This window comes from Patiria miniata, unplaced genomic scaffold, assembly GCF_015706575.1.
Source record: "Patiria miniata isolate m_02_andy unplaced genomic scaffold, ASM1570657v1 HiC_scaffold_30, whole genome shotgun sequence".
In the NCBI taxonomy this organism is placed as follows: domain Eukaryota; kingdom Metazoa; phylum Echinodermata; class Asteroidea; order Valvatida; family Asterinidae; genus Patiria; species Patiria miniata.
The window spans coordinates 8763211-8785168 of record NW_024037070.1 but is presented as its reverse complement, the minus strand read 5'-3'; the positions used below and the strand labels follow the sequence as shown (position 1 = coordinate 8785168).

The 21958-nt window shown below is 39.8% G+C and overlaps 2 protein-coding genes across 2 annotated transcripts; both read left to right on the top strand.

Annotated features, from left to right (window-relative positions):
* The first annotated feature begins 243 nt into the window (after positions 1-243).
* LOC119739467 (lipopolysaccharide-binding protein-like) lies at positions 244-14373 on the top strand. Its single transcript, XM_038214434.1, has 19 exons — positions 244-3470; positions 3640-3779; positions 3965-4037; positions 5141-5493; positions 5755-5869; positions 7262-7390; positions 7772-7845; positions 8197-8293; positions 8657-8720; positions 9235-9298; positions 9706-9794; positions 10074-10253; positions 10776-10838; positions 11371-11538; positions 12057-12124; positions 12655-12697; positions 12841-12904; positions 13725-13801; positions 14006-14373. The coding sequence occupies exons 4-19, from the start codon at positions 5352-5354 to the stop codon at positions 14051-14053; spliced, it is 1485 nt and encodes a 494-aa protein (XP_038070362.1). The 5' UTR covers positions 244-3470; positions 3640-3779; positions 3965-4037; positions 5141-5351; the 3' UTR covers positions 14054-14373.
* A 3149-nt stretch (positions 14374-17522) lies between these two features.
* On the top strand, positions 17523-19374 carry LOC119739503 (branched-chain-amino-acid aminotransferase-like protein 2). The gene is made up of 2 exons (XM_038214477.1): positions 17523-17546; positions 18446-19374. The coding sequence occupies exon 2, from the start codon at positions 18446-18448 to the stop codon at positions 19334-19336; it is 891 nt and encodes a 296-aa protein (XP_038070405.1). The 5' UTR covers positions 17523-17546; the 3' UTR covers positions 19337-19374.
* The last annotated feature ends 2584 nt before the right edge of the window (positions 19375-21958 follow it).

Below are 21958 nucleotides of genomic sequence, written 5' to 3'. Positions count from 1 at the left end.
AAAAATAGTAAACGACCGGTTTGGAATACCAATTGTGAAATGTGAAAACGAAAAATTCGCTGTTAACGGAAATTAGTATTAAGATTGTAAAATGTCGGATTATCGGATACGGAAAAATCGAAATCAGCAGATATTATGAGTGCGCCCTCTTTTTGGAATTGAGTACGGAAAGCAAATGCGGTTGTGGACAGAGGCGAGATACAATATTGTAGGGGCATGTGCGCAAATCTGTCTTTGTATAGTTTGATAGAAATTTCCCTTTTTTTGTCACATCCGACCGATTTTCTGTGTGTGTAACCCATTCTTGTGGCAAAATCTAGGGACATGTGTGTGCTTTTAGTCGTTTTGTGGAAGTTTCTCTAATCAATAATTTAACTTTTTAAAATTCAACTAGTGTCTGTTCCCTGTACAGAATAACTAAGGCCATGGGTTGAAACGTTCCTTTCACTCGTGTAGAAACGTCTTCGAATGACACACCACTCTCCTTGCAATAGCCACCTGCACGTGAGATCACGGTTTAAAAATAAATTGTAAATATCTAGGATCATGGACACAAATCTCACTATTTACATTTAAATTTCCATAATGTATAATTCAGTAAGATCATGTTGTCAACTAATATAGGGTCATGACGTTTGCAAATATGATGTTGTGTAGAATATTCTCTGATCGTGCCATTGAACCGTTCGATTGTGAAGTAACACGAGTTTGAGTGCGAACAAAGTTCGTGTTTGATCTCAAGTGCGATTAAAATTACACGAGTTCGAGTTAGAAATATATGTGCGTTAAGCGAGAGGGTTGAGCGAGAGTTACACGGGTGCGAATTCGGTTTCGAACTCGAGTGCGAACGAAGTTACACGAGTTCGTGTTTGATTTCGAGTTCGGCAAAAATAAGACGAGTACGAGTGCGAAAAACGCTACAAGGGGTACGAATTCGCGTTCGAGTTTAAGTGCGAACCAAGTTCGCATTTGAGCTCGAGTGCGAACAATACGCGAGTTCGATTTCAGATTCGAGTACGCCGAAAAACGATATTGAGTTCGAGATGGAGTGCACGGGTACAAAATTGATATACGAGTACAAAACTACGAGTTCGAGTACAAAATGTGTACATGTATATGGGTAAGAGTATTTAAACGGTTTAACCACCACCAGCCAAGCTTGAAGTATTTGTTTAGGCAAGTATGGTGGGGTCATGTGTAGCAATAATTTTATTTCGCCGTTTTGCGTATTTCTTTTCCAAATTGCAACATTTGCACTTGAGTTGTTGTTTAATCTTCCACCTTCTGCATGACAATTGACGACTTGTTGACACTTGTTGCGATTTCCCTTTGTGACATTTTTTTAGGGCCATGTGTAAAAATCAAGCTTTGAAATTTTAGTCATATCTATATGTTTTCTCGTCTTTCTACGTTGATACTCCTTGTAAAAAATAAATCTAGGGCCATGTGTTTACAAAACCTTTCATCGCCGTTTCGAAGAAATTTCTGCGAATCCCATATTATGTCTTGTGTTTTCTTCTGTGATGTGACCGACTATGTTACAGGATTCTAGGGCCATGTAAACTAATCTTACTTCGTCTTAAATTCCTTTAATCGTATTAGGCCTATGCAAAATTATTGCAGGGTCGTGTGATGTACTTCCTTCGTTTTGTATAGAAACTTCTGTAATTGCCGGACATGTATTCCTTGCAAACTACTTGTCCCTTCTTTCCACCTTGAGTGAGTTTCATTGTGTAAAATTCTCTAGAACAATGTAATACGTTTCCATAGCTATTTTGAAGTTTAAGATCTAGATCTAAGTTTTCTTGTGTATGAATTCTGTGTATCCCTGACTTGTTAATTGGGATTCATTGAATGAAATACGCTAGGGACATGCACGTTTACAAATCTATCATATTTGCAGTAATTTCCTCAATTGCAACGCCATGCACCGCCCTCGTAACTATAACACCGAGAGTTATTCTTCATGATGTGCATGTAAAGGGCCATGTGTGCAGATCTTACAGAGTAGACTTGACGTAATGATTGTGTAACATGCAATCACAGAGATGGTGTATCCACAGTTATTTTGTGACATGAAATAGTCTTTGATCCTTAATATGTCATATTGACATAGTATAATGTTCTTATGTTAACTTCTATTAAAGATCGGTAATGCTGTTGTGTTAGGGCCATGGTGACAATGCTGTTAATAATCAGGTGATGACACCTATTACGTCGGATGCACAGTTGTAAAGTGTCGTCTGAGTCTATAAAGTAGTGAAACAAAATGGAATCGTTGAGACCTGTAAAAAAAGTGGAGGTTTTGATTGACACTAACGTTCCATTCCAATAAATCCGATCTATTAAATCCGATCAACAGGGATCGGTATATGCCTATAATTGTTGTGTTAGGGCCATGGTGACAATGTTGCTAATAATCAGGTGATCACTCTGTGAATCGTCATCTGCGTCTATACAGAGTACAACCAACTAGGTTCATTGATATTTTAAGACCTGCAAAACAAGTGGAGGTTTTGATTGACATTAACCGTTTCCATTCCAATAAATCCGATCTATTAAATCTGATCCACAGCAATCGGTAATATGCCTATAATTGTTGTGTTAGGGCCATGGTGACAATGATACTAAGCTTGATGACACCTGTTATATTGGATACGCCCCATAATCACTTTGTGAAGTGTCGTCTGAGTCTATACAGAGTAAAATAAAATGGATTCATTGATATATTTTAAGACCTGCAAAACAAGTGAGGTTTTTGATCGACATAACTTCTCAATTCCGATAAGTCCGATCAGCACACTCAGGTCGGCAATGTGAATATTGTTTCCCTCTGAACAGGTGCGCGCTGCTTTTGGCAAACTGGAACTTCGCGACCAGTATGCCCATTCATCTTGAGTAAGTCCTTACCTACGTGTTCCCTTTCTCTACGGTAGTACCCATTACTATGTGGTCAGGTAAGGGCCACTAGTAACGATGTGGTCAGGTAAGGGCCACTAATTACATTACCTTCACCGTCTGTATGTATGAGACTGCGCAGCCAGTTAGGCCTAGTAATCTTGGAAGGGAAGACTTAACTAAGTTTCCCTTTTTCTGTGGTACTACCTATTACAGTGGCCAGGTAAGGGCCACTAAATGAGTCTATACCTAGTTAGGCCTTGCAATTTCTTTTCTATGGTTGTATCTTTCATTAGTGGTCAGGTAAGGACCACATTTTCCCTTGTTTCGCCACAATACCGGTCACTAATTTGACCAAGAAATCACTGTATATTTACTGACCTAACCTAGCTCCGCTAGGTGGACATTTTCTTCTTCTTTTTTGTAAGTCCATTCTTAGCCACTTGCAGTTAGATATGGGGACATGGAAGCCCGACTGTTCCGGCCAGATGCGGAGGAACCGGAAGCAGGGAGGAGGAACAACGGATGACTGAGGACCCTGCTTGCCGGGCATCCCATTTCTGCTTTCTTGGGTATAAACATTAATGATATACTTTCCTTTCGAAAAACGTCTTAGGTTGTCTAAAGTGGTTCTACTTTAAAGTGGTTCTACTTTAAAGTGGTTCTACTAAAAGAAAACCATCAGGCGCATTAGTGTCACACACATTTTCCTTACACGTTTTCCTTCTAATCTTCTGACAGAAATGAGAGTCTACCAGATGAGATGTCATTCTGGACGAAGTCACAATCGATTCCGAATCTCAAGGAACCGGAAGCAGGGAGGAGGACCGACGGAAGAACTGATGACCTGCTTGCAGAGCAAGTCTTCACCACTTATTGAGGTAAATAGAAAAAGAGATTCAGTGTGTATTTTTTTTCTTTTTCAATTTTTGTCTTCATCTTCGGGCAGTGGCACGTCCATTTTTTTTATGATGTAGCCACTGTACGTGCATCAATCCGATAGGTGGTTTGTGCTTCGCTTGCAAACAATTTAATACATTCAACCTTATTTTTTTTATCTTTGCAGATTCCACTTGCTTCCTCTTGAGTGCAGTTATTCACTAGGGAGGAATCAACACGAAACGTAGCAACACTCAACTGTAAGTTTTACAATGGCTCCTCAAAGTTCCCATACGTTTTTCATTTTACTAATCCAAAAACTACTGAGCACCTCTCGCTCAAATAACAACTAATCAGTACAGAAATTCCTTAGCAATCCAGCCATACTCTTTGTTTGGCCGAAAACAGTGACAATGTGTACAAAATGATGCCGAAAAATGGTGCCCCCCAAAAGTTACACTTTTGTGCACTTGCAAGGTGAGTTTGAACCGCAACATGCACGTATACAAAAGTGCAACTGTTTTCGGTATCATTTTGTCATAAATTGCATTAATTTGTACGCATTGTTACCGTTTTGGGCCAAATAAAGAGTATGGCTGGATTGCTAATGAATTTCTGTACTGATTAGTCGTTAATTGAGCGAGAGGTGCTCAGTAGTTTTTGAGTTAGACAAAAAAGTATTGGAAGGGGGGACTTTCTTTTTTGGTTGAGTGTATAGTTGGCCAATACACCTTGACTCTTACCCAACACAAAACTAACAGGAACTACATGGACTGTGTCAGATTGATATGTCACTGCAACATACGATCTGGTGACTGGTGATTGACAATAGAATCAAATCAAAGCAAAGGCAGTCTGTACTAAAATGGGATTTTCCAATGTCAACTGCACCTTTTGAGTTTAACAAAAGGTGTATTATTGTACACCTTGCGGAACCGTGGGATTTTATTCGGTGGGACAATGGCGATGTAAGTACACATCTTGATAACAACATCCCATGACAGTGAGGTAAGGGTTTTTGGGGAATCACCCAGGAAATAGATGTTCTTAGCCAAACACTTCGTCATGAACTTCCCCATCTTCGCATTTTGTAATGGGCCGATCCAGTAAGCCCCTCCCACTGCGCACCTGGCAAATAAACACGTGCTCCTCTCCAATGCCACACTGCATTTTCCTTGCGCGCATCATACGCGCGTGCACGCATGTCGGACTTTTGTGCACGCACGTCGGACATAAATCACGGCTGTGGTTGGTCAGAACACAATGGGGCGGTGCTCACTGGATCGGTCCATTCAGCATAGCTTTATACATGTACTTCTTGCGGGATTTCCCTGGTTCACATCCAGACATTGTGCAATTGCAGTGGTCTGATAAACGCCCGAGCGGAAAGATTCAAGGCAGACGGAGCTTTGGTTTCAACCCACCAACATCCACCGTCGATCTTGAACACTCAGTGCCGAGTCGCCGAGGCTTTGATACCGTCCCAAGCAGTGTTCGAACGGTATAGTGCAAGAGGACCGCGTGCTGGTCATCACCGAAGCCTTTGAACTTCGCGTCAAGTGTTGCGGGTAGCCATGGTGCTCAAGATTGTCCTGTTCCTGCTGATAGCGGTGTGTATGGGTCCATCTGTCAAAGCATGGAGCTATAGCTCCATGGCCAAAGCCACAGCGCGTCCCGGCTTCCAAGCCAGGATCAGCCAGTCCGGGCTGAATTATCGTAAGTACAAGGTTGATTGACTTTCTTTACAAGGGTGTTTTATTATTTGAGCAAGGCAAGGCTTTTTTTGGCTGGAGTTGAAATGAGTGAATTCAGTGTTGCTAAAGTTCATGAACTGCGCCATCTGTGCAGGATTTTTGCACAGTTCAGTGATTCTCAAGGTTTCATCATGCGCTCATCAATGGGTGATGGTGTCACGAAAAAAATTGCATCCACACAGCATAGTGTAATTTATGAATTGATTTTCATTCTTTTCGACAGTGCGAGATGCTGGGCTAGCCATTCTGAAGGAAGAAATCAAACATCTGTCAATCCCCGATATCAGTGGCAAGGCTAATGTGCCTATTCTTGGCGGCATTGACTACACAATCTCAAAGTAAGAAAAACTACGGTATTTCTAAAAAAAAAAGAGTGTCCGTTTGACTATTCTTGAAATAACTACAAAACCATGAAGTAAAACTTGAAAAAAAAAATGTTTGAGCAGATACTGCTTAACCTTGGTTTAAATCCCTATGAATTTCATTTAATTTTCCTCACGCCTCATTGCACAATGATCAACTGATTACCACAACATTTTTGGACACTGTGACCAAGTTCCTTGCCTTGATCAATTTCAGTGCTGTGCTATGTATTAAAGTTGTGTGAAATCCTGCATGTTGTGAAAAAGGGGCTGATGTGGTTTGGGATTGGAATCATTTGCCCTTTAGCATTAAACTGAGGTCTTGCCATGACAATAGCCAGACAAATGATTCCAATCCCAACCGCAGCCCTTTTCACAACATGCAGGATTTTACACAGCCTACTTAACACAGTACTGAAATTGAATAAGGCAAAGAACTTGGTCATATGATCCAAAAATGTTAGTGTGATCAATTGATCTTTGTTTAGTGAGGCGTGATGAAAATTAAATGAAACTCATAGGGGTTTAGGCCAAGGATAAGTTTTATCTGCACAATTAAACAATTTTAAAATTGACTTCATGGTTTTTCAAAAATAACCAAACGGGCAATTTTTTTTGGGGGGGGGGGGAATGTATAAAATTCCCCCCCCCCCCTTCGAAAAAATGATGCCGTAAGGGTATATAGAACTACATGTATAAACTCCGTGGATAACTGTTATCAGCAGTCAATTGTAATAAACATTAGAAACACAATGTTCGTCACCCATGACTATCAATAGAGCTGTTCTTGTCAAATTTATTTGATAGTCACTCGTATTCATTTAGGAAAATATGATTTGGCACGCTCTCTTCCGTAAGCAAACAAAATCTCGGGTCATGCGTGTTTGTCTAGGCAAATGGATTTATTCTTTCGTTTCCTATTCCATAAATATTGAAAATGACTTCCTTGTGTGTCATTGTCCAAAATTAATGTAGGACTGGTATATCTCATTCTTGCTATTCAATATAATACAATTATGCATTCAACTGAAATAATTGAGATTTACACCAAGTATTGTCTACATTTTTAGTTCGAGAAAATAGCATCGTGGTTTTTTTTCTGGTCCCATCTGAAACCATCCGGCTGGCTGGCTGGCTGGCTGATTGATTGACTTATGATTGTATGGGGTATTGAAGGGGAACCGAGCAGTGCTATCCTATAGTCATTCTGAATCAGTTGAATTGAGTTTCGTGCACTCTGACTTAGACTGTTCCTGTACCAGCTTGAATGGGCTGGCCTATAATTTTTATTGTTGTTGAGTTTCATGCTCGGGTTTCACTACCACAAAGCAATTATTTTCCCCCTCTTTCCATGACTCTGTTGTCCAGCATGCGAATCACAAGCTTCGCCACCTCATCAGCCACACTCACCACCCAATCTGGAGTCGGACTCGTCCTGCGAGCCAGCGGGATCACAGTGCCTTCGACCGGAGACTGGCATTACAGAAACCACTGGATGTAAGACCTTGACACCGCCATCTTGGGTTTTAGAGAAGATATTATCTCCTGTAGATTCCAAATATCATAGTTATGATTTTAAATTGCCGCTGTTTGTTTAAATTTGTATTTTGTGTGCTTTGGGGGCGTTGGACCCGGAAAAACAAACACTCAAATTTAATCTCCATTTTCATTTGAAAAACCACCTATATTTAGGGGTCACGAATTTACCGAGAAGCAATTCGCGCAATTTATTTAGTACCAATAATTTTCTATTCTTGTGAATTGATCAACAAAACAAAACCGTGAAAGTTTATTCGACCTCGTAAAACTTACAGAAATGAAGTAATTTAAATGAGTTGATCACAATAATTCCACTATGTTATCTCTGCTATATAATAGCATTCCTATCAGAGATGGTGGTAGCTTTGATGCAAGCATGTCCGGCGCCTCTCTCGACCTGACGCTCAGAATTGGTAAGTCGAACTCGAAAATGTAATGAAATTCCGTAATTAAACGACCAAAGACCATTCATAATCAATATGGCGGCTCTATACAACAATATAGAGAAAAATGAAATTAGACTTCAAGACGGAATCTTTTAGATTTCGTTGTGATAAACTACATGGAGAGAGATAGCTGGATTCTTGCAAGGAATCCCATAGTGAGACAATATTAGTGTGATGGAGGAAATTTGATGAACACTTTACGACGCACAAAGCATGGGGTCCGAGGTTGTGAGAAACTTTTAAAGGTCATGCGACAACAAAGACATTTCCTTGTCAAACTCCAAATGTTACTTCTTGACATATTTGGATATTTTTAAGGCAAGGACCAGGCTGGACGCCCAACTGTCAGCTCGACCGGTTCCGATTGTTCCTTCGATGCGGGCAGGGTTCACGTCACGTTTCATGGAGGTGCCAGGTAGGCCTAAATAAAAAGGGGGAAACATGCATCTTCGTGATCAACAAAAGTGCAATAAGTAAGCCTTGTGGGTCATTGTAATGTTTGGTTAATGGAGAGGCAGAGCTGATACATGGCCAATTGATAAAAAAAATATTTAATTGTAATTTTCAATAATGGAATTCTAAACCAGAAAACAAGTCTTTCCAAAGTTCCTAAGAAACCAGTTGATAACTCATACATCGAGAAATGACTGAAGTTGAATAGAGACTGAAACCTTGATGAGACATACACCGCCTTTAGTGTGGCTTATGCTATATTCTGCAACGGAAAATGTAACTTCACTGATCACTTAAAGCTGCTTATTATTGTCCACAATTTCAGCTGGTTGTACAATATGTTTTCTGGAAGCATCAGCAACTCCATCAAAGGTGCGCTCAACGAACAGGTATGTTGATGACATAGTACAACTTACACTGATTTCAAAGGAGAGACTAAACCCCACTATTAGCTCCAACATCAAGAGGGGAATGGTGAATAATGAAAATAGAATTACAGCTGAATGTTCTCTGTAATGCAAACAAGAAAATCGATGGACAAATGACAAACTCGGCGCGAACGCGAATTAGTGATATCACTGCAAGTATTCGCACATCAAAATCTGACATTATTGCAATCTCAGAATTGTTATCAACTATGTTAAAGTTCAAATTCGCATTAACACTTAGGCGTATAACATACCCTCCTGTATACGCAGGGAATGTTTATTTTACTTTGTTGCGAAAGCCTTTGGAATTTAAGTGAGTCCTACTTTGCATTTCTGTATATAGGCCGTGACGTCACGAAATCGCGTTCATTTTCTCTTTCGAACAAAATATGAACCCGCCCTTAATAAGCACACGTTCCCTGACAAGATGATCAGCAGTATTAACCTATAGCTCAAAAATGATTGATTTTGACAGACATGTTCCATGATAACCCGCGAGGTCAATACGGATCTACAGAGGCAGTTTTCCAATCTGCAAAGTAAGTTCAACTCTCACGATCGAGGATATTCATTCTCTTTTTAAATTGACAAATCCAAAGCTATATTTATCTTCCGGTTGTTATATATAGAACCAGATGTTCCCTATACAAAAAAACCCTCATTATACGCCCCTCATCACAGTTATTGCTATCTCTACTGGCCTCTTGCATAAAACAACATTTTGGTGTCTCCACGTGTAGCTTTTTTGTTTCTCCATTTGTGGACCTTATATTTCATGGTAATGAAAACTCTAAGACAATTCGGACCAAACGAACAAGCCACCTTAAAGAAGCTCCCCCTATGAACAAGAGAGAATTAACTGTTCATTAAACAAAATAGAGATATCAACACTTCAAGCTGTGCTCTAGATGTCCATGATTCTCATGTATTCTACCCCTTCTTCCAGCCCAAGCCATCATCGACCAGTGGGCCGTGATTGACTACTCCTTCGTGACAACTCCCCAATTCTCCGGCCACGTCGACACCGCCCACAAGGTGACCATAGAAACTGCAATTATCCGTTCCAACAAAACAATTGATCAAAATATTATTAAGATGTGTGGAAAGGTCTCGGTATTTTCTGTTAAAAGCTGTGCTAAGTTTGAATCATTTTCCCCGTTGACTACCTCCTCTGACCTCTGACGTCACGTTTTAGTGGTATTCATCCCATACATGCATATTATTGTTTTGCCCACTACTTTGACACTTGATTTGACTAATTATTATGACACGATGATGACACGATGATGACGTTATGAACATTTCTGCCAATAGGGAGAGGTGTTTCTGAGGGACTCGCCCCGTAAGGAGGCGCCGTACACAGTGCCCGTCATACCGTCGGATCCTGACGTTTCCCGGCACGTTTTTCTCTGGGTCACCGATTACCTGTTCCAGACAGCTGCCAACGTGTACTACGAGGCGGGCAGGTTTAGGTTCACCGTTACACAGGACAATGTAAATTGACTGCAAAGATATTTTTATCTCATTTTGGCTGCCTTAAAAAAATAAAAAGATATGTATTAAAACATTTACCTAGTGCTGTTAACCAATTTCTTTCTAACTAAGGACGCTTATTCCTTTTTCATTTATAGTAAAAGTACTTGATGAAATTTAATCATTGAAAACTTAAATTAATTAATTCAATTAAAAGACATTTTTAGAAGGACATTTTTTTTTAGAAATCACTAACTGTAGACTGAAAAATTATTACTTCGCGAGTAAAAACTCGATCCATTCAATAACCTGTTTGGAATAAATTTCACTTAAATTATCTTTTCCTTAAAATTTCAATTTTAGTAAATTCTTACTATTAATGGAGTGAATTTGCATTCTATGGCAAAAAGAGAGTAGTTTAACTGCAGAAAAAAAACCTACCGAGTTCCATTATTTACCGTTTTCTGACGTCTCGTTATCAAATTTTAGACAATGTTTTTAAAAGGTAAAGTCACATTGGATTTGCTTTTTTTTTATTTACAGCTGCCTCCTGGTAGATACAACCTAAATACTTCCTCGTTCCTTGTGAGTTCTACTTTGCCTGATGTAAGTAAAGTTACCTTGTAAAAGCCCACCAAAACCTGTCCAGATCGAAGGTTTGATTTTGCTGATCTAATCGATATAGTAGAGGAATGATGTTGCATTTTCGCTTCGACATAAATGCCTTGGTTTTGGTGCAGGCATCACCTTTCTTAAAGTCAAAATGTATGGTCATCATTTTCCCCCTGGATCTTCAAACATTGTTTAAATTGCATGTCGTGCTTATTGAGGTATAACGGACAGAGGGCACCTAAGTGGTTTGTATGTCGATGTGGTGAAACTTCGAGGTGGTGGTGAAATTCCGAGGAGGAAGGTCCCGCCCCCTTCGGCCACACCCCTTGTGCCCCACCCCTTTCGGCAACACCCTAACAGGCTGGTTGCTAAAATGATGTCTTTTAACAGAGTGCTTTCAGTCTGGAATAAGCTGCTGTGTATTCCAAACCTCGCCGACAGTCAAATATTTAGTTAAAACGATAAATCCAGCTTTTGTCATCCCATGATAATATCTCGGACATCATCCATCCATGTGTTCTTGCAGGTGTCCCAGAAGTATCCGAACATGCTGATGCAAGTAAACGCCAATGCGACAGCGCCGCCAGCGATTAACTTCGGCGAGGGCCAGGTCAACGTCTCCCTTAAGGTTGACTTGGATTTTTTCGTCACCTTGCCCAGCAAAAGTCTGAAGTATCTCTTCACCTTGAACTCGGTAGGCGATTTACAATTTGCACCAATAAAAAATGACACCTTCGAGCAAAGAAACTCCCCCTCCCCCGCCTTTGCAAGTGCGGTTCCAGAACACAATTTGGGGGACCAACAAAAATGATGGTCACCCAAAAAGAGGGTCCAAAAATTCCGGCGTGGGGTTCGGGGCCCGCTCAAGGGCCCCGAAGAATGTTTGGATTCTACGAACTGAGGCAATTTCTGACCACTTTAACCAAGTTTTTGAGGAAAAGATGGTGGTATAGGCAGTGACTGCCTTTATTGAGAGGTCACTTAAAAAATTAAAAAACAAAAACACCGAGTTCTTTTTGAGGGGGGGGGGGCATAGTCCCCGTTGGCCTTCCCCCCCCCCCCCGATCCGCCCTTGGGCCCCTCGCAGAAAAAAGAAATACACAAAAGGGAACCAACTAGCCTAAGGCCAAGTAAGCATTCTTTGCGAATGAAGCCTTGCTGTGCCATTCCACGCAAAGAAGCTGATAACCTTATACTCTTTATTGCTCACAGACCATCAGTGGATCGACCTTGCTGTCGAGTGATGGCAGAAGTATCAAATGGATGACCGACTCCTTGCGGTGAGTCTCGACAAGTTGGTCTGAAAAGGTGCACTATGGACGATTACTTTAAGACTTCAAAACTATAACCCCATCAGTTTGCGAGCCGGGATGTACATAAGACACGATAAAATGCACAGATACACATTTACTACTAAGAAATGTACTGGCAGTTTTGGGTGATGCTGAAATATAATGCAATAAATACTTTCACTTTCAACTGTCGGTAAAAATATTCTTAACTTAAAAAAGGCTTATTTTGTATGTCTTTTTAGGAGCTCCAAATAATACGTAGAAGTTAATAAATAACAAGTGAAAAAAGCCTCAAAATCTTAAAATAGGAAAAGATAGGGCCTATTTCAAATAGTTTCAAGAAATATGAAATAAAAAAATCTGTTTTGTTTCTGAAATTGTTTCTATTTGAGTGACTTTGAAATTATCGCCCATAGTGACAATGACAATGGGCACTAACATTGTTTTTTTTCTGCCACCATTTAGTATTGTGAGATTTGTCGTTATTGATCAAATAATATCGTGTGTTTTGTTTTTAGTGTTGCTGTTGCTTTGAAACGAACCGCCATCGGAAATATCAGGGTAAGAAGTTTACGAAAATTAGAAGAAAAAAAATCAGATACGGACGTATGGTCATAAGATCTACTCTATTACTGAATGCATTTTTGCTTCCACTTTTGACCAGCCATATTTTTTGTCTGCCCGTTGTCTTTGTAAATTTCTAGATGAAACCGATCAGTGAGGCAGTAAACGCCCTGACAAGTTTCTACCTCATTCCATGGATCAACGGTAAGTGACTTCGATTCACGATTATTTGTTTTCCTGTTTCGTTATAAACACGGACTTTTAATAGACTGTTAACATTTTAGTCATAACTCATTAAGGTTTATACCTCATGCGTTGCAGGTGTCTTAAAGAGTGTTCTTTCGTATTATGTTTTAGTTATACAATGAATGCACATAATGTTTACTTATCCAAGTGATAGAGAAAAAAACACTTGCCCTCTGGCGAAATATATGAAGGCACTCACCGTTTCCTGTAGTTTTTATTGATACAATTTTTTTTGAGGGGAGGGGTAACATTTTTTGTTTTCAATTTAGCTCAGGGGCGCAGAAAGCATTATTCTGAGGATCAAACATTCACGTGTGCAGAGCCACGGTCTAACGTCTGATATATCCTAACATGCAAATGTTATGCGACTCCGCGCGCCAGCCAATCGGAGTCGATTTTACAAACTGTGACGTCATTTTGATCAGAACTGTGGACTAAGCTGTTGATTGGTCAATAGATTTGTAAAACAACAACGGATACAGAAGGTGCCCACTAAATAGTCAGAATGTAGATGTCCAGACCAGTCTTGTTTTGCATAAGTCATTGCCAAATCTCCTCGAATGACATTTTAAAGAACCTTGCCCGTGCAAGGGGATATTCCATAGACTAAGGGAACATGTCCCCTCTACAGAATCATCATTTCAAACAAGATTCAGAGGCCATTTTTGTCCTTGTTTTTGTTTACATGGCCCTTTCGAATGATACTTCAGAAGGCCGTAGTGATGTTTTCAAAAACAAATTTCACAATTACATTTTTGCCTTTTTTGTCTTTAAACAGATGAAGGAAAGAAGGGTTTCCCTTTGCTTGACAGTCCTAACATCAAGTTGGAAAATACAGTCCTCAAGCAAAGAAAGGTATGATCACATGGTTTTGTTTTCTTTGTTTGTGTGTAATTCTGGGTTTTTTTTGTGGGGGTTTTATGAACCATATGCAACGGTGTCACGTGATCAAAGTCTTGAATTCAGACGATTTTTGGAGTCGGGTACAGTACAGCAAAGTTGTTTTTTAAATGCGAGATTTTGTTTTTTACATTTTCTTTTCTTTTCCCCCTCTTCCAGGGCTTCATCAAACTTGCTGCTGACATCAAATTCACCTCTTCAGCTTAACTGCTCTAGAGCGGGAAGATAGCACAGGGTCCATAAGATCAAATTAATTGGATAGAAACTCGTCTGAGTCTAATGGAAATGCGGCCCGTGCCATCTATATTACAGCCATTACAAATGGTTCATTTGGAAATGGAATATAATTCCAGTGTGATTAGAAACTATGAAACAGCGCATTTACGCAGATAGTTATATCAATTATTGGGTCTTTTTTGAGGTGGTTTTTGTATGTTTGTAAAACATTATCCAAAGCCTGTAAATTATTGCAGAATGACGTTTGAGAAACGTGCATGTAGATGAGAATTATTGTCCTTGTATCGTGTAATCGATGACGAACAATGTATATGGTTTTAACCAAAGCACAATAAACTTTTTTGTAAGAAGAGTGGCACTAAGTTATATACACAGTGAGCTATTTTAATGAAGAAGGCATCATACCACTATAATTGAAAACTAAATTTGACAACAATTTAATGTAATTTTGGTGTAATGGAATCCTTAAAATGCACCTTTGTGTCCCGTTTAATCTTATTTTCGTTTTGCCATTTTCAAGGGTATTTTGCGAATTTCCATATTCATAAGCAAACATGTGATGTAATTTAGGCAGAAACCTCAATGTTGCAGCTATGTCAACACCAAAGTTGCCATAAGTTTGGATATTTCCCTATAATAATCGTAAATGTTCTTTGGTGATATGTCGTTGTGTCAGTACATGGCAGTAAGGTAATGAGCAAACCTTTCTCATAAATATTTCCAATAAGCACATTTTTTGGTTCACAATTTGAACAGAAAACTCCTAAACCGAACAGTTTCTTCCCGAATGACATCACAGTAACAGCGCCCTCAGTTGTCCAGAAAAACATGCAGAAGTGCACTTTTTGATAGAATTAACCAAAGATGGATGTTAAATATTTCTCATACATTTAAGAGGAGTAGAAGGTTGCAGAAAATATGTTCCTAAGAAAAATTCACTTCACTATAACCTTAATAATTCTTGCTGTTGAACTCTTATGAACATAACATTATGTTATTTTAATGAATTGTAGTCCGAAATACAAAAACGGTGGCGTCCGGAAAGAAGGTTCGATTTGAAATAAATCATATGAAATTAATTTATTTACTTAAAATTACAGAAGCCTAGGCCTTCGTAAGCATGTGTCCATCATTATATTGTTTCGTTGCAAAATAATGAAAGAGCTTGGACATTTTCAGCAGATGAAACTTCTTTTTATTATTGTTTCCATATATAAATGTATTTCGCAATGACTTTGCTTCATTAGTGCACTGTATTAAACAAACTGTCAGTGATGGTAAATTTGCAAAAAACTGCTTTGAATTATCTTCACGTCGATTACTTTCTGAATCACATTTTTACAAATTAGGCAGGCGAAGCTGTGGTTTGTTAAGAATAAAGAGTACCGGTATCATTTGATTATTGTTTGCCGCATGGATTTTTGATTTTTATTCAATTGCACTTCCTTTTGCAAATTTCAGTAGTAGTCACTTGTAAACAAAACTGCTTTAATTTATTCGCACTTCTATACTTTTCTAACTGACTCTCTTTCCAGGGGGGGGGGGCCATGGCGCCCCCCCCCCCTAACGAAACCATTTTTTTTGTTTTGTTTTATGTGACATCGCAATAAAGGCAGGCAATGAGTACACCACCATCTTTTCCTCAAAAAAACATTGGTTAAAGTAGTCAGAAATTGCCTCAGATTGCACCACAGAGCATCTAGAATCCAAAAAAATTTCGGGGCCCTTAAGCGGGCCCCGAACCCCACGCCGTAATTTTTGTTGACCCACTTTTTGGGGGGGGGGACCAAAATTGTGTTCTGGATCCGCCCTCGACTCTCTTTCAAACTGGCAGAGCATTTGCTTTTGTTTAGAAAACGAAATATCTTTTTACAATGCGTGTAGGCCTATATATTTTTTATAAACGTTTCCACAGATTTCGCTTAGCCTTCTTTTGATTCTTTCTTGAATTTTCTAACACAAAGTTCAGTGCTGATCATTTTTGGTTAAAATAATTATATCATCCACACTTATAATTTTTTTCTAATAATCATTTTCCTATATTTACAACTTAATTTTCTATAAAGCTCCAGTGGCGTACCCAGCTTTTGATGTCGGGGGAGGCAACCACACTCGAACATCCGCGCCGAAATGTAGACGTTTTTTTTTTCTTCTCTGGACACTTGGCCTCCGTAAAATAAAAAAGGGGGGGGGGGGCTGGTACCCATCTTCCAAATGGGGGCGGGCGCTCTTCAAAACTTACCATTATACAAACTGGAAAATATATGCCGATTTTTACGGCACATTGTCGTGGTTTTGGAGCTTGGCTCTCTTTTCTTTTTTCATGTCAGAACTCTCTAACCATTTATGGAAATAGTTACTGAAAAAAATATCGTTAAAAAAAATCCGCCACTGTAAAGCACCACATTATAAACCAGGACGGGCATTTGTACAATACTGCCTTTGACAGCACGTGTTTTACGAAGCCACGCCCTCTGCCAGATCGCCGTTCTCTGTCACCTGACATCCTTCGCTGTGTCGATGCTGTCATGTCCTACTACAAAAAGATGCACACACGGTGCTTGACAGCTGAGAATTTATAGGGATGTTTGTTGAATTTCGTAAACTGGTTCGCTTGCAAATTTAATTGCAAAATCTAGAAAATATTTTTTTCTGTAATATCAAATTGTATTAATACCAAAATATTTCTGGCGTGTCTGAGTTGGATCCGAAGCCGGGGCAAAAGCGTGTCGTTTGCCAAGACAACTTACACACAGTTCCTTACTTGATTTTACCTGAAACTTGTAAAACTAATGCACTGAAACGTACTGTATAAGAAATAAACTGTTTTTAGAAATAGACTTTATTTATCGTGATGAAATTGAGAGCAAGTACGATTGTATTAAAAGTCCAAAAGACACAAGTGCTAAAAGCGCATATTTCAAAATTCTTTTAAAAACACTCAGAACTCTCACAGGTATTCAAGCTGCACAGAAAAATGATGATCCATGCGTCATCTTTCATTTTCCTTTCAATTTTTGGTGGGTTGACCATTGACTTTTCGAGAAATTCTCACCCAAAGAAGACGACCCCTATTTTCCCCAAAGCGGAAAAGTAGCCATCTTGAAAAACGACCCCTCCACAACATGGCTAAATAGCGCGATGGATTTAGGCCTATTCACCGGTGTGCACCCCGGCCCTCCGGGCCCCGAAGGAGCAACTGGTTCGTATACTAACTCCGGCCAATCTACTGCTGACCATGACCTCAGCGGACATTGGTACTACAAGCTTGCACGGTAAGCGAGCTGAGTTCGCGCTATACTAAGACTCCATGCACGAGTTATTTTCGGAAGTTTCAGAGAGTACCACTTTCGAAGTTCCGGGAGGAAAGTTGTCTGGCTGAACGTCCGTGTGGAATCATCGTGCGAAGTTTGAGGATTACTGCCAAGTTGGACGTTAATTCTTTTTGTCAAAATAGTATACGGTAAGTAGGATGGACGCCCTATATAATCGCGGTACAATGTACATGCACTTATCACGTTTCCCGCTCAATTCAATAGAGACTGCCCACTATGCTATAACCTCGACCTCCCAATTGTCCAGTCTTTTGTGTGGTGGTGTACAAGCACTCGACTTTTGTAAATTGATATAAAACAAATCCGACGGTGGTTATTCCGTGTACTATGAAAATAGACATGCTCGGTGCGCACGGAGGTGGACTATCGCGGTAGGCGGGATGTGGTTTATTCATGTTTGACCAAGACATCCCCGAGTAAAGTCTGATATTTTCCCTGTAACGTTCAAGTTGATTAAAAACTATGCCTGCAGGATGATTTCTTAAGACGCAAAACTCACCCGAAAGGAGAACAAAAATCACTCCTCCATGGTAACACCTCCATATGTTTCCCTCCTCCATGGTAACACGATTGAAATGGCAACAGCAAAATTTCAAACAAATTTATCTGGAAAATGCAAAAATCATTGGGCCTTGAAGAGCCTTGACTCAAATTGCAAGGCACTGATCACTCAAGGTCAAGGTCAAGGCCAAGGCTTTTGCCCTCAAGCCTCGAGGCCAAGGCCAAGGCCCTAAAGTCCAAGCATCAAGGCACTACATCACTGATGCGAACAATTCCCTAACATTTTGTTTGCATGTAAACAACCAGAGTGTTGTCCAGAAAAATGGCCACGAACTCTGTTGATCATGTACATACAGCGTGGCAAGGCGCAGATTTCGGACCCCGATATTTTTTCCCCAATTTTGTCCCCCTTAATAATAGGAAGGTTTCATTTGACTACACAATTAATATTGTGTGTTAACACGCCTGTCACATGTTTGTCGTTCGTCGTCGTTACATTTTTGAGAGTTTGATTATTCCAAAACAGATGGCCAACTGCGAGAAATCTCCCTCCCCAAAGGAGCAACAGGTACGGTTGATGATATGGACCACCCCTCGCACAACCTCCACTGCCCTGACCAAATGTCTGAGCTTCGTTAAAGACTCCAAAGTATTCTTCGAACCGTACTTAACTGCATACTTCATGGGACCTGATAAAAGTGTTTCCCCCAATGAGAGAGGGGACAGCTATCCAGCCTTGAAGGAGGAGTTCGTAGGATGGTTCGATGCTTCTCAGTGCACCTATAAGTGGGTGAAGGAGCAACTTGAAGGAACCCACGATGGCAAGAAGTTCATTCTCTGCAAGGACATGGCATACACTGTCTCAGATCGCTTTGCGTTCCTCCCTGAGAACTACCAGCATCTTGTCCTAATTCGCAATCCTTTGAAGGTCTTCCCATCTTGGAAGATACTGTTTCGGCAGATAAGACGCGTGTCGATGGATGAGTATGAGCTTGATAAACTGCCTCCAGGACTGTTCCCTGAAGGTCGGGGTTATAAAGAGATAAATGATTTGATCGAGTATCTTAAGGAGACCCGGAACCAAGAGGTGATCATCATCGATGCGGATGACCTTCTTCAAGACCCTAAGGGTATCCTCTCGGCTCTCTTCAAGGTCATCGGGATGCCTTTTGAGGAGAGGCTTCTGAGCTGGGAAGCGGGTGATGCCATCACTCGGGAATGGGTAGTCGCAAAGCATTGCCTAGAGGTAAACCAGGTCGGGCATATGTACAATACTGCCTTTGACAGCACGTGTTTTACGAAGCCACGCCCTCTACCAGATCGCCGTTCTCTGTCACCTGACATCCTTCGCTGTGTCGATGCTTCCATTCCTTACTACAACAAAATGCACGCACGGCGCTTGACAGCTGAAAAGTAGATTGTTTGGCTTTTTTTTTTAGGGTGGTGGGGGGGGGGGGGGGGGGGAGTCGTTTGCAACGGCGTAGCTACAAGGGGCCCCATAATATATTGTCCCCCACTGGAAATTTGGGAACCGGGAGAAGAGCACAGTCCTATAAGTTACGGTAACATGAATAGTGGGTTTTACATAGTGCCTTTTTTCATGTTTTCTGTTAATGATAACGACAGTTTTTTTTTTGTTTTTTTTTGCGATTGGCTGTTTATTTTAACGAACCAGGAAAAGCTAATAGCGCCACCTATTGTCTGATATTGACCATGATGTCAGTTTTGAAAAGTGAAAAGCGACCCCATTGGGAAGATGCCCCTCTTCACCCACCTCCCCGCTTTTTGTTTTCTATTTTATGGAGGCCAGGTGTCACCGGAGAAAAAAAATCTACCTTTCACTAAAGTTTCAGCACAGATGATATTGGGCGCACCCCCACTGTATTTCTTAAACTGACAGACTTATATTCACGGAACAAATAAACTCAACTGTCAAAAAAATGGGACCATGATGTTGTTTTCAGCTCCACGGAAGGAGGACCTTTATACTTCTACTGGACAACGTATATAATGATGTAATATTAATTTAAGTAGACAAATTATTATACTCATGTGAAGCATATATCATTTGAAGCATTTCATGTTTTATGACCTAATTTTTCATACATTATATGTCACTGACATCAAAAATATTTTACTTACTAAACAAAGCCTGTCGATAAAGATAATGAAATGTCTTTTTAGAATTATACGCAACTGAAACGTTTCTAAGCAATAAAATTATAATTTTTTTGGCAAGTAAAACATTTCTTGTTTTGTAGACGCATAATTGATTTGTTTTTCATAATTTATTCCGTAGTCTTCAAATACTGTTTGTACCTTCTTATGCGGGTCAACGTTGGTCATTTATTTTAAATAATCCGCACCTAGATGTTTGTGCAAATTATCTGTAGTGCTTCAGACCAATTTAGGTGACATTGTCTTCTCTCAAATATTGAAATATATTCAGGATTGTTTTCAGGTGTTTTTGGAATAAAACAAAATTCACATCAAAACACCAGACATCTTCCCAGCATGGATGTCGGTTATCTAACACAAAATAATGTCAGCTCTGGTCAATGTGGTAACGTGCATACTCTGCACTTAGATGTGTGGGTGTCACATCCCAGGGTTTGCCCACCCCATGAAATGGACCTTTGGTTATAGTCACCATCCAATAAACAGTACTGACACTCAGAGAAAACTAGGCCTTCACTCTTCTCTTTACAATATTTATATTTATTTACAGACTTATCATACACACGATTTATATTCCTTATTGAATTCAGATTAAGGGGCAACTTCCAGTATTTAGTACAATCACAAATATTAGTTACAGCATAGAACAGAGAAGTGTCCGAGTGTCTCTTGTTGTCTCGTGTCCAGCAAATGCGCTATGCCCGTAGCTTTCCCACTTGGCCAGCGGAGTCCACACGGTCCTCTGGTCCCGCCGCTGCGGTCCGGTCTCACTCCTCTGGTCACGGAGACGCAATCCCAAAACCAAGATTAAAAGCCCTGAAAACATAGCAATAACAAGGACGTGTTCTCTATATAGTTTGCCAATATGTTAATATTGTACAATAACTAATCAAGCAATATCAGATTTGTTCGCCAAAATATCCAAACATTTCTGCGTAACAAAATTATGTGTTTGGCCAAATTTCCTCAAACGCAACTAGCACCTTCGTAGGCCAACACTTGTCGTTTGTTTATGCAATATAAGCCTTATTGTATTTTATACAAAATTAATGCCAAGTTCTAGCCAATACATTTCACACTTAATACATTTCATACATCTTTCCAAAATCTCATAAAAATTAGTCTCCAGTTATTAAAGTGATATTATGTTTCCCACAAAATGAATAAATTAAGCAAAGTTTAATACAACAATAATTACATTTATAGTTTAACTTACAGGAATTGAAGGACTCCTGGCTTATACGCTGCTGAATTTTCTATACGCTGGTTCGTGAACTCTCATTAGTTCAGACTCAATGAGCTCTCATTAGCTCTGCCGCAGGCTGGCTATGCATTGCCCTATCTCCCTTGGCTTCTTAGTCTCAAAAATCACTTCGAGTCTGGCCACTGCCTTCTACTCGGAATTTCTCTTAGCAAGTCCTTTCCCTTACAGTTGCCCACGCTTGTATACCCAAAATAAAATTAGTCCTATGCATAAATTAACATGATAATTTTATTCTGTCCACTCAGGCTTCTCATTGCCTATTTAAAATTCACATGAGTATTACGTAAGCCCCATTGACCAATAACAAACTAGGTGTGGCTTAATTATTTAAACGTCACAGGCTCCATAAAACATATGTTGGCTAGCCTTGACTTTATTTTAATAAAACGAATTTACTCCTTATTGGTTGTAGAAACAAGTTTATTTTTATGTGGCCTGAATCTAGTACATTAGAGTTGTAGAAACAACATTTATTTTATGTGGCCTGAATCTAGTACATTGGAAGTTGGAATTTGGAATGTGTTTTATGTAGAGGGTAACACAATGTACTTTTATTGAGGCTCTCATACCCAACATTCCGGGGATAGGTGAGCTATC

What these genes read in the sequence shown, in the direction of transcription:
- LOC119739467 (XM_038214434.1), top strand. Translation starts at nt 5,352, where the DNA reads ATGGTGCTCAAGATTGTCCTGTTCCTGCTGATAGCGGTGTGTATGGGT. An exon ending in TGAGTTCTACTTTGCCTGAT is followed by an intron (nt 10,839 to 11,370) that starts GTAAGTAAAGTT and finishes GTGTTCTTGCAG; the next exon opens with GTGTCCCAGAAGTATCCGAA. An exon ending in CCTCATTCCATGGATCAACG is followed by an intron (nt 12,905 to 13,724) that starts GTAAGTGACTTC and finishes GTCTTTAAACAG; the next exon opens with ATGAAGGAAAGAAGGGTTTC.
- LOC119739503 (XM_038214477.1), top strand. Translation starts at nt 18,446, where the DNA reads ATGGCCAACTGCGAGAAATCTCCCTCCCCAAAGGAGCAACAGGTACGG.